The following is an 11,183-nucleotide window of genomic DNA, read 5'->3' as shown; positions in this document are numbered from 1 at the left end:
GTTCGCGTGACCCTAGAATGACGTGACGGTTATAAAGCCAATGAAATTGCGAGTTGCCAAACAACGCTAATCCATTTTGTTTTGGTGTTTATCATAAAAACATCCAACTGCACCTATTGAACAACGATAATTGTTCTACCGTTGGACAAAGAGAACAATAACAACAAAAGACGAACAAGCAATCACATTCAAAATCTCACAACCGTCACTTGTTGGCTGTCCTTTTTAGCTTGCGGACACTTCTGGCACAAGACATCTTTTAAGACCTGTTTACAACACGATCATATCCAGGTAAAATATCCATTATATTCATTCTCATTTTTGCATAACCTTACAAGTTACTTAAATCTGTGCAAAGCAGCAAGAATCATTTCTTTTAAATTGCTTACTATTGTAAAGATTTTTCATTTAAACAGCGATTAAGTTGAAAAGTCCACGATGCAGTTTTTCAACTTTTCTTCCTTTCTTTTGACTATCATCATTTAACTTGTTAAGCAGAAGATATTGCAGAATAACCTCGTCTCCTAGTGTCCGCCACAGGTCCATGCCTTATGAGTGTTCTGGTTGGTTATTCTAATCTGATTGTTTTTGCGATTCATTTTATTGTAATTTTCGTTCAAATTCATTGCAAATTAATAAGTCTAATTTTCGAGTTTTATTACAACAATTTAACCAGATAAATCACTTAGCAAAGATAGACATAGATTATTTTTGAATATTTTTTCTGTTCATTTTGATGAATGTTCGTTTTCTTGATTTCAATTTCTTTCTCCCAAACTTGATCTATCAATTTCACTTAAATGTGGAACCCGGTCAGCCGCGAAACCTATTGAAGCTACGTGAAGCTTTGTGTTCAACCACGTAGCTGTAAATGTCGTCCAGGGTGGGCAAACTCGAGCAAGAACAATGCCTGAGAGGGGGGAGGGGGGCAGGCTTCAATACAAGAAGACAGATATATAACTTTAGTTTATAACTATGAGCTTGAGATTTTATAAAGATGAGATATTTTTCACCAAAGTATTTATTCCCTTAAAATATTTTCCTGGGTTTTACAAAGTCACTTGTAAGGGGCCCACCGGGATTTACCGGTGTCCCTCCTAGCCACAACGCCCTGACTTCAAAGCTACTTTTAGGGGCGCTGATTGGCTGCTCTGAAAGCAGGCTCGTGGACTGAAAGATAGCTTAATTGATTACAAAGAGAGGTATTGTTTGAAACATCAAGATGCCATCTTGTTGCCTGGTAAATAATCGAAAAGTGACAACTTCGTGCTAGGGAGAGAAATGAGAGAAAGGAGAGAAAATTCTCCATTTTGATATTGGTGATTAAGATTTTACTTAATATCATATTGGTAAACATTTTCCTATTTAACTATTAACGACAACATCAAATAAGAAATTCCTAGAAATCTGACCAGTTTTCTGAAACCTGTAAACCCTGTCTAGTTCTGCGCATGTGTTGTGACAAAAATTTTTGTAGTTCTATCACGAATACATTGAAGGTCGTCATTTCAGATAATCCTAATTGTATAGATCTTTTCAAAAGTTTTACTGTGAGCCTAAAAATGTTAATTGCCGAAGTTTCATTTGATCTCATGATGGCAGGAGTCACGAAATCGATTCCATGCTTTGCTACGGCTGAAACAGTCTTATTTTGGCATTATATTTGAACTTTATTCCTTACATGACCATGTTTCCTGAGCTGGGGCGAATTTAAGCGGTAAAGTTGAGGAGTGGGAGGGGAGTTGTCAGATAGATGTTTCGATTTGACTGCACACCGTTCAAGTGACTGGAATATGCTGGAAACGCCCGTTTTAGAAATTTATCTTTTGACGAGATGAAGAAGATAAAATGATAATTAAACCAAATTTTTGCAGTACTTTCTTAGTACTCGCCACTAAATAATGCTCTTTACTGAATCAAGGCAAATATAACTGAATGACAAAAATACATTGCTTTGGGGATCTCGCACCCCTTCCACCACTGGTAAATCCGTCGCTGTCCCTGAGGCGCCGAGGAATAAACTATTCCTTGAATATTTCGGTTCTTTGTCTTGAAGATTTTGGAGCAGATCAGAGTTCATTGTCTCTAAGTTAGCGGAGCATTCCCACATGGCGTTTAACATGAACGCTCAGTCTATATATTGACGGCTTGATTGAGATATATAGTTTGCCTTTCGCAGAAGTTTGGTAGAAGCGTCAATCTATAAAGAAAATCTTTTTAGGGGCTTGTTATAAACAAGAACAAGAGTGTAGCTAAAATTGATCAATTTTTTCAAAACTGGCTTGAAATTGAAAGGATAGTAAAATTAACGTGGCCAGTTAGAACACTGCGATAAATGTCTTGTCACAGTAGCTTTGATTTCTCAATAACAATGGTAAACAATTTCTACCAATGAGAAATATTTCTCATAACATGGGAATCGCACTTGACATCAGACAAGGTTTTGGTCGCTTATTCGCCGCCTCTACTGGGAAAGAAACACTAAATTTTCCATTCGTCTCTGGGAAAACAGCTTGCGGAGAGGCTAGATTATCCATCTTCTCAGTACACAAATACCTTGAGGAAACGATTGATCCATATAGAAAGAATTTCCTTTTTGCTCTGGCACAGTGTACAGTTAATTGTATTCTTTTAAAAACACGACGAGCACCGAACCCTAACAAACATTTTTATTCTTCAAAAGAGCCAATTATTCGAATGAGAAGAGGCTGTCATACTTCAAAAATTTACGGACATGTCATTCTTTTTTGCATCCAACTAAACTTTCGTGACTTCAAAGTAACCCTCTAAACAGTCCCTTTTGTTGTTCAGCGTCTTAGCTGAGCAAACAATGCAAGCGCCTGAGCAATCAAACTATTGTTTTGTCGATTGGCATAAAACTCTCATTCTTGGGATTTGCAAAATGAGGTAAATCGATTAAGACGTAAAAGCAATTTTTGCCACATTTGTGTGGTTTTACTTGGTAGATGCTGTATATTATTCATCAATTATTTCTATCATAATAAATTTTGTAATTTAATAATGATGGTAAATAAGATTGAAATGAAGTGACAAAAAGTGAAAATGCTTTACAAGAAGACGAAACAAATCGAGGGGCATATCACTCGATTAATAACTCACTCGCGCTGAACAGAACCACTTTGATTTCTAGCAGAAATGATCCACCCGAAATATCATCTATTGTAAAGTTAACACAAGTGGATAGAATAAAAATCTTTTGTGTAACTCTTTACTCATTCTGTCACTGGTTCAGAAGAGTTTCCCAAGAGAAAACAACAGGTGATTTTTCATAATCTACTTTCAAAATTTTATAATTTTGACCAAACTTTCCAAAAAAGCATTGTGCAATACATACAAATTTGCAAAATTGGTTGAATGTTTTATAAATTGCCTCAGATATGGATACATTAGCACAGGTTCATATCCCGTCAAATCACAAATCGAGATAACTTACCATCATAATATTGAAACGTCTCTGATCTTCATCAAACGCTCATTATTGTATTCAAATGTCTTTACTCTTTATCAAAGGCTCATCATCCTATTCCAATTTCTTTAATCTTCTTCAAACGCACATTATTGTATTCAAACGTATTTGATCTTCTTCAAAGGCTCATCATCCTATTCAAATTTCTTTGATCTTCTTCAGAGGCTCATAATCCTATTCAAATTTCTTTGATCTTCTTCAAACGCTCATTATTGTATTCAAATGTCTTCGATCTTCTTCAAAGGCTCATCATCCTATTCAAATTTCTTTAAACTTCTTCAAAGGCTCATCATCCTATTCAAATTTCTTTAAACTTCTTCAAAGACTCATCATCCTATCCAAATTCCTTTGATCTTCTTCAGAGGCTCATCATCCTATTCAAATTTCTTTGATCTTCTTCAAACGCTCATTGTTGTATTCAAATGTCTTCGATCTTCTTCAAAGGCTCATCATCCTATTCAAATTTCTTTGATCTTCTTCAAAGGCTCATCATCGTATTCAAATGTCTTCGATCTTTTTCAAACGCTCATTATTGTATCAAACGTCTTCGATCTTCTTTAAACGCTCATTATTGTATCAAACGTCTTCGATCTTCTTTAAACGCTCATTATTGTATTCAAACGTCTTCGACCTTCGTCAAAGGCTCATCATCCTATTCAAATTTCTTTGATCTTCTTCAGAGGCTCATAATCCTATTCAAATTTCTTTGTTCTTCTTCAAACGCTCATTATTGTATTCAAATGTCTTCGATCTTCTTCAAAGGCTCATCATCCTATTCAAATTTCTTTAAACTTCTTCAAAGGCTCATCATCCTATTCAAATTTCTTTAAACTTTTTCAAAGACTCATCATCCTATCCAAATTCCTTTGATCTTCTTCAGAGGCTCATCATCCTATTCAAATTTCTTTGATCTTCTTCAAACGCTCATTGTTGTATTCAAATGTCTTCGATCTTCTTCAAAGGCTCATCATCCTATTCAAATTTCTTTGATCTTCTTCGAAGGCTCATCATCCTATTCAAATTTCTTTGATCTTCTTCAAAGGCTCATCATCGTATTCAAATTTCTTCGATCTTTTTCAAACGCTCATTATTGTATCAAACGTCTTCGATCTTCTTTAAACGCTCATTATTGTATTCAAACCTCTTCGACCTTCGTCAAAGGCTCATCATCCTATTCAAATTTCTTTGATCTTCTTCAAAGGCTCATCATCGTATTCAAATGTCTTCGATCTTTTTCAAACGCTCATTATTGTATCAAACGTCTTCGATCTTCTTTAAACGCTCATTATTGTATTCAAACGTCTTCGACCTTCGTCAAAGGCTCATCATCCTATTCAAATTTCTTTGATCTTCTTCAAAGGCTCATCATCCTATTCAAATTTCTTTGTTCTTCTTCAAAGGCTCATCATCGTATTCAAATGTCTTCGATCTTTTTCAAAGGCTCATCATCGTATTCAAATGTCTTCGATCTTTTTCAAACGCTCATTATTGTATCAAACGTCTTTGATCTTCTTTAAACGCTCATTATTGTATTCAAACGTCTTCGACCTTCGTCAAAGGCTCATCATCCTATTCAAATTTCTTTGATCTTCTTCAAAGGCTCATCATCCTATTCAAATTTCTTTGATCTTCTTCAAAGGCTCATCATCGTATTTAAATGTCTTAGATCTTCTTCAAACGCTCATCATCCTATTCAAATTTTATTGCGGTTGGTTTTTCCTTGTTCATCCAACACAGAAACCTTAGTTTACCTTCTGTTTAGGTCAATTTTCAGAATCAAGCATACTTTTCAATTTTTCTATGTGAGAAATAGTGAGGAATACAAGTTTAGTCGATTCAAGTAGACATTTTCCTCTCAATGTTATTCAAAAGTAAGTTCTGCACTTGAAGCATGCTAGAGTTACCCGGATTTCTTCTTCAAGATAAAGAAGACGGGTTGGGGTGAGCTAGGGCTAGCGGTATATGATACTTGGTATTAGTGTACCCTAGGTATCAGGGTATTAGTACCTCAGTCGAAATAAAGCCTTCAGTGAAGTTTTCAACCTAGTTCTATGTTTCCTTTTATCTAGCAACTTGGATTACACCAGAAAACAAAGTTTCAGTCGTATAAATTGTATAGTTACAAAGTTATGGTGCAAGACCCAAAATAGAACTGAGTACAAGTACAATAGTCTAAAAATTGCTTTTGTGGAATTCTTAAAGCTGTTTTTGCATTGTATTGTATTCAGAACGTCAAATAACGCCAGAAAAATTGTTTCAGTTTTATAGCTTGCAAAGTTAAAACGTTGTAGTGCTATACCTACAGTAAAAGAGGACTGGGTACCAGTAACCCAGTCTAAAAATAGCTTTTGTGGGCATTTTTGAAGTTTGATATGTATTTCATTTTACTCAGCATATCAGATTTTGTACCAAACTTCATGCCATTATTATAACATGCACAATTTTACTGCTCTGCGTCTGTACTATAATAAAACTTCAGAAAGAAAGTTGTTTGACAAAATGACAAGTTTTGTAATAGAGCTAAAATAATGTCAGCCTAAGTGTTCGTAGCTATTTCGTTTATTATGTAAATTGTTAGGAAATCCCCCTTGTGTCTCGAATGTTCTGTCTTCGCGACACAGCACCACGCAGCATTACACTGCATTCCATTCTATTTCTATTGTTGTAGGATTACCCCTCATTAGGGTTACATCATATTGCTTATTCGTCTGTTTCTAGAATTATCTCGTAGTCTATTATAAGTAACATTTTATGCTTAGCCATGCTTTTCTGTTGTTTTCTTGTACAGATAAATATACGTAGTAAGTGAGATTTAGAGAGATTCGAAGGGAGCTTCAGAAGGAATTAGACATGCAAGGCTAAAAACCAGGAGGTAGCTAACCGTTTTGCCCAAGAGGCTTGCGAAAGCTCTTGCGGCCTAGCCTGTGCCCCAGTCCACAAATGCTACCGCATCTATGATGCGGCCCTGTTTGGATTTAGGACAGGTAGTGCTTGAGAAAGACTGCGCGTGTCGTTCATGTTAGCTGTGTATATTAAAGTTTAGCCTTGGAATCGAAAAGTATTGCCGCTCGCAGAAATCGTCTTTTATCAAAGTTTCAGTCTCCTCGGAGTATATCTTGAGAAGTACTGAGGTCTAGACCCTAGTCAGGACTTTAATCACGTGACCCCCACGTTGTAAATAGGCCTAAGTAATGCTTTCACGCTTTCGTTTCGTTTCACTCAGCAGTAATTTCATACGACATAAATACGTTATCTTGGGATTATTTTGTATATAGTTTCATGATGTTTTGTATATAGTTGGAACATGTTTGTTTCTTTCTGTATTTCGCATATCTCTCCAATTTAAACATTCATTTTACAGTTTCAACAGGCATAAATTTTTTCTTATATAGGTCAGATCACATTGGACTTTCTATACAATTTGCTCAGTTTTGCAAGCTCTTTCTGATGGTATCGTCAGATTTGAAAAATATGAAATTCGACATTTTGCTGACCGTGCATTTTTCATGCTTCCGGAAACAACGCAGCTTCCGATCATTCTCCAGAATGTTCCCAAGGCTTAAAACGATCATTGGCTTTGACTTTCATGATTTAAACTTTAAAAACTTAGGTTAGGCGGGTTGCTAGATGGTTATGCAAAAATTCCCTGTCTATTATATTGCATTGGTATTTCATTCCCGAATAAGTAAATGAAAAGACTAGGTTTCTTCCATTCAGTGGTTTCTCCACAATAATCTCCATTTCAAATTCATACTTAAAAGCAGTACGTCACGCCGGTCATTGGTTTATCGAAACAAAGAACAAAATTTCTATTTCAGTGAGTTTTCATTTCGTAACAAAGGACGCTTAAAGGCAGTCTGTCCCCTTCGTGATGCTCAGGGTAATTACGCTATTGTGGTTCTTCATCCTGATTGTTTATTTGTGCATTGACTCAACGATGCATGAATATCGTGGCCATGAAAAGAGGTTCTGAGAACAATGGGGGACATACTGCCTTTAATGATGCTAACGATGAGTTGTACTAATTTGTCACGCTTCTCTAATTTCGAGGACCCTTGAAATTCAACAAAATGAGCAGCGCGACACACTGCTTTGAAAGTTCAACTAAAAAGGAAACGTTTATAAATTACAGGGCGAGAAAAAACTATTTTTTTAAGCGATAAAAAACGTTAATGGACAAAGTGTGTGTGTCTGTGTAGAAGGGGGGGGGGGGGGGGGTTTATTGCCTCCTTATCCCATTTGGCGACGTCTATGATGCCATTGCATGGAAACAAAACACTGTGCATGAACCAGCTTTAGGTTGTAATGTATGTCTGCTTTTCTTTTTGCTGATGTCAAAAGCTCTTATTCATTAATTGAATGGTCACGCTAATTGGGTTATCATTTCTACTACTGACAAGCTCCAGTGACACAAGAGAAAAGAGATTACATGAGGTACCACGGAAGCAAAGCAGGAGGCCAACTGCATCAGAATACTATTCGACGGTTTTCATGGTGAGTTCGACAGATGAAAATTTCTGCCAGTAAAGGTCTTACATTCATAGACGATTTGAAATACCTGACAATTAACGGCCAGGGAAATATACCGCAAAAGGCAAGCAATGATTAAGGCCTACCTTGAAAGTACCACAACAATAAATATGTATGTCTGATTTTTATATTCACCCTTTACATAGTTTATCATTCGAAGCTTGTTTTTTTTATACTTACATACAAAAATTATTTAAAACTTCCAAGGGCTTGTCAAGCTCTCCAGCCCTAAAGGATGTGGATACCAACAACAAAACAAAAGGCCAGCCCTTAAAAGTTTGCGGAAATTTCGGGAATGAAAGGTAACTATGTCTCTGTAAAAGAGCCGTTCAAAACCGTTCAAGTTAGGAAGTTTTTGAAGCTCTACACTTCTGGACTGGAAGGGGCTGAGGACTTTCAGAATCATTTTCGACCAGTACCCGAAGACCAGAAATAAAGGGCGTGGGAGACCCACCAGAGCGGTATATTTCCCTTTTAGCGTTTGTTTAATTGAGCTAACAAAACGACAGCCTTTGTTTAATTCAGCCGGAGGAACTGTCCAGAGACAATCAAGATTCATGAATTCGATTGCATTAAAACATAATTTTAACAAGAAGGAGGAGGGGTGCCTCAGGAGTTCTGCCACCAACTATTTTTGTATTTAAATCATTAAGATGTTGAAAGACTTTGACGATGGTAATATTAAGAATACAAAATATATTGCGCAAAATATTCCAGTTCTTGCGTAAGGTAGCGTGGTAGCTTCATGTAACAAAATAATTAGTGACTTGACGTAACACAGCATAGCATTACACAAAAAACATAACAAACACACGAATAACAGAGAAAGCGCTGTCAAACGTCGAAAATTTACAGATATATATGTCATACTTTTGCAAATTATCTGCTAAAACCCTGTTGACTTTGAAAAACCCTCTAAACAGTCCCTTTTGTTGCAGTGGTGGCGCCAGGGAGGGCTAGGGAGGCTATAGCCCCTCTGTCGGAAGCATCTAGCCCCCCCATCGGAGGAAATTTTGGGTTATTGTCGGAGCAAATTTGACAAAGTAACGTACAAAAATTGCATATTTTAGTCATTTTATCCCCCTTGTCGGAAGCTCAAACCCCTCTGTCGGAAGATTTCTGGCGCCACCTCTGTGTTGTTGCTCAACGACTTCTAACTCTGTGCTTCTATCACCGTCTTAGCTGAGAAAACAATCCAAACGCCTGGGCAATCAAACCATTGTTTAGCACATTGGTTGAAAACATTTCGTGGCGGAAAAAACTGAGGAAAACATGGCGACTCCGAGTGAGGAAGCATCAACTCACTTGGATTTGGATGTTGGAATCATAGAAGAAGAGGAATATAGGCAAAGAGAGGTAAATCCATCAGGGTGTAAATTGAGCTTTGCCACATTGTGCCGTTGTCTCCGGTAGTTGCTTTTTAAAATTGATCATTTTTGTAAGATAAAGATGCAATAGGTGACAAAAGTAAAAATCTTCGATAAAGAGACAAATTAAACCAATGGGCTATAAACCCAATCAAGATCTCGTACACCCTCAACGATCAGAGCTTATCGTCTGTATCAAATAATGTGAAAGCTGCATTTTATTCCCGACCCATGTACCAAATATTCATGATCATAATTTTTTCATAATTTTTCCTTCACGAACTTATATTTACATTCATATTTCAAGACTTTAGAAGAGCTCATCATCCAGCCAGAGTATCTACTCGCAGAGGAATCCTGCCGTTATGACGCTTATCCAATGGTGAGCTATCATATTTCAATTGTTTTTGGTTGTTCGTAGGCCAAAATATGATCCATGCTCTGTATTCTGTTCTATGGTAATTTTGCCATTTAGGGTGATAGCTTGAAATAAATCCATCTCAATCTGCAGAAATAAATTCATCTCAATCAATCAATAAATTCATCATCTTGTAGTGAGGTTAGCTATTGATAACCTCTAGATCTTTCAAAGCATTGTATTTAAAAGCAAAATCAACTGGCAACAACCGATTTGTTAGCGCATTAAAACTTCTGCTTTATCAAGTTTTTTAGCAATAGGATGCTTTCAGTGGTAGCAAATTCTGCTGAAAGATGCCTTGAGAACACTTGAATGAGAGGCAATGCACCAAAAAGGTATCAGAGAGTAGATAAAATAAAAACATTTTCAAAAATAATACTTCCCAGGAGATAATGTCTAGCCTGCGTGCAGACTTTACTTTCCATTGCGAAGGAGTGCCAGGACGGATCAAATTTTGTTGTGTAAATTAGAAACTTTGAAGAAAACAAAAAAGAAATTTTGCAAAGAAAATTTTCAACTCGGAGTGTCAACACCGATTTTTATTACTCAATGGATAATTATTTTATATATTGATAATCTTGTACTTTAAGCTAGAAGTTTTAAATGTTGACAATTGCTATGAAAGGAGACACTCATAATATCTAAAATATCTCAGTAGTTTGTACTAATAAGTTCTACCAAAAAGTGAATTTTCAATGTGACTAATCAACGAGAGATATTCATTTTTTGAAATATCTAAAGCAATATTCATTTATTGTTGATTTTTTATGCTTCTACGTTATTCAAGGATGTAAGCTTTAAATGCAACTCCAATTAAGTTTTATTCATGTTCTGTTCGGAATTTCGGTAGATGATGAATCAAATAAAACAATCTGTGATGAGTCAAAAATAACAGATAACTGAAGATACAAATTTCTTGCAAATAAAAATTGTAACTTTTTCGAATCCTCTTCATATTTTTTATTCCTTTCATTAGGCGCCGCTAGAGCTTAAGCTTGAAGATAGATTAATAGTGAGTACAAGCATCAATCCAGCTGGAGCTTTGGAAATATTGCGAACAGACGGTAACTTGAAGTTGCCCACAATAATTTTATCTATTTTCACGGATGAAGAAGATGCATTTTTTGATGATGACGTCAAACATGCATTGGAAGAAGGTCTTGCTAAGGTAGGTACTAAGCAAAAGCAACACAAAAAACAAATTCTGAAAAATGGCTAGCTAAAAGCAAAGAATTCTTTTGCACGATGCCATTAATCCTTTTTGAAACAGAAACCCAGATTTGTTAACTATTTTTCCATCAGCCTCTTATATAATTTTCAAACATTAAAGATTTCATTCAAGCCCTCTGCATTTGAATTAGAGCATGCACCTAAAACAGTC

The 11,183-nt window shown here is 36.1% G+C and overlaps 1 protein-coding gene across 1 annotated transcript in view; it reads left to right on the top strand.

Annotated features, from left to right (window-relative positions):
- LOC148958202 (transient receptor potential cation channel subfamily M member 2-like) overlaps positions 1 to 11,183 on the top strand; it is a 28,224-nt gene continuing 17,041 nt past the window's right edge. Inside the window, exons 1-5 of the mRNA XM_089113086.1 lie at positions 1 to 291; positions 7,888 to 7,981; positions 9,200 to 9,373; positions 9,692 to 9,766; positions 10,779 to 10,970. Coding sequence (XP_088969212.1) covers positions 9,290 to 9,373; positions 9,692 to 9,766; positions 10,779 to 10,970 — 351 coding nt within the window. The 5' untranslated portion in view covers positions 1 to 291; positions 7,888 to 7,981; positions 9,200 to 9,289. The remainder of the gene's footprint in view (positions 292 to 7,887; positions 7,982 to 9,199; positions 9,374 to 9,691; positions 9,767 to 10,778; positions 10,971 to 11,183) is intronic.

This window comes from Rhopilema esculentum, chromosome 16 (assembly GCF_057945365.1).
Source record: "Rhopilema esculentum isolate cy_ngs chromosome 16, ASM5794536v1, whole genome shotgun sequence".
Lineage (NCBI taxonomy): Eukaryota > Metazoa > Cnidaria > Scyphozoa > Rhizostomeae > Rhizostomatidae > Rhopilema > Rhopilema esculentum.
The sequence above is the reverse complement of the archived record's forward strand: the minus strand, read 5'-3'. Positions and strand labels throughout refer to the sequence as shown.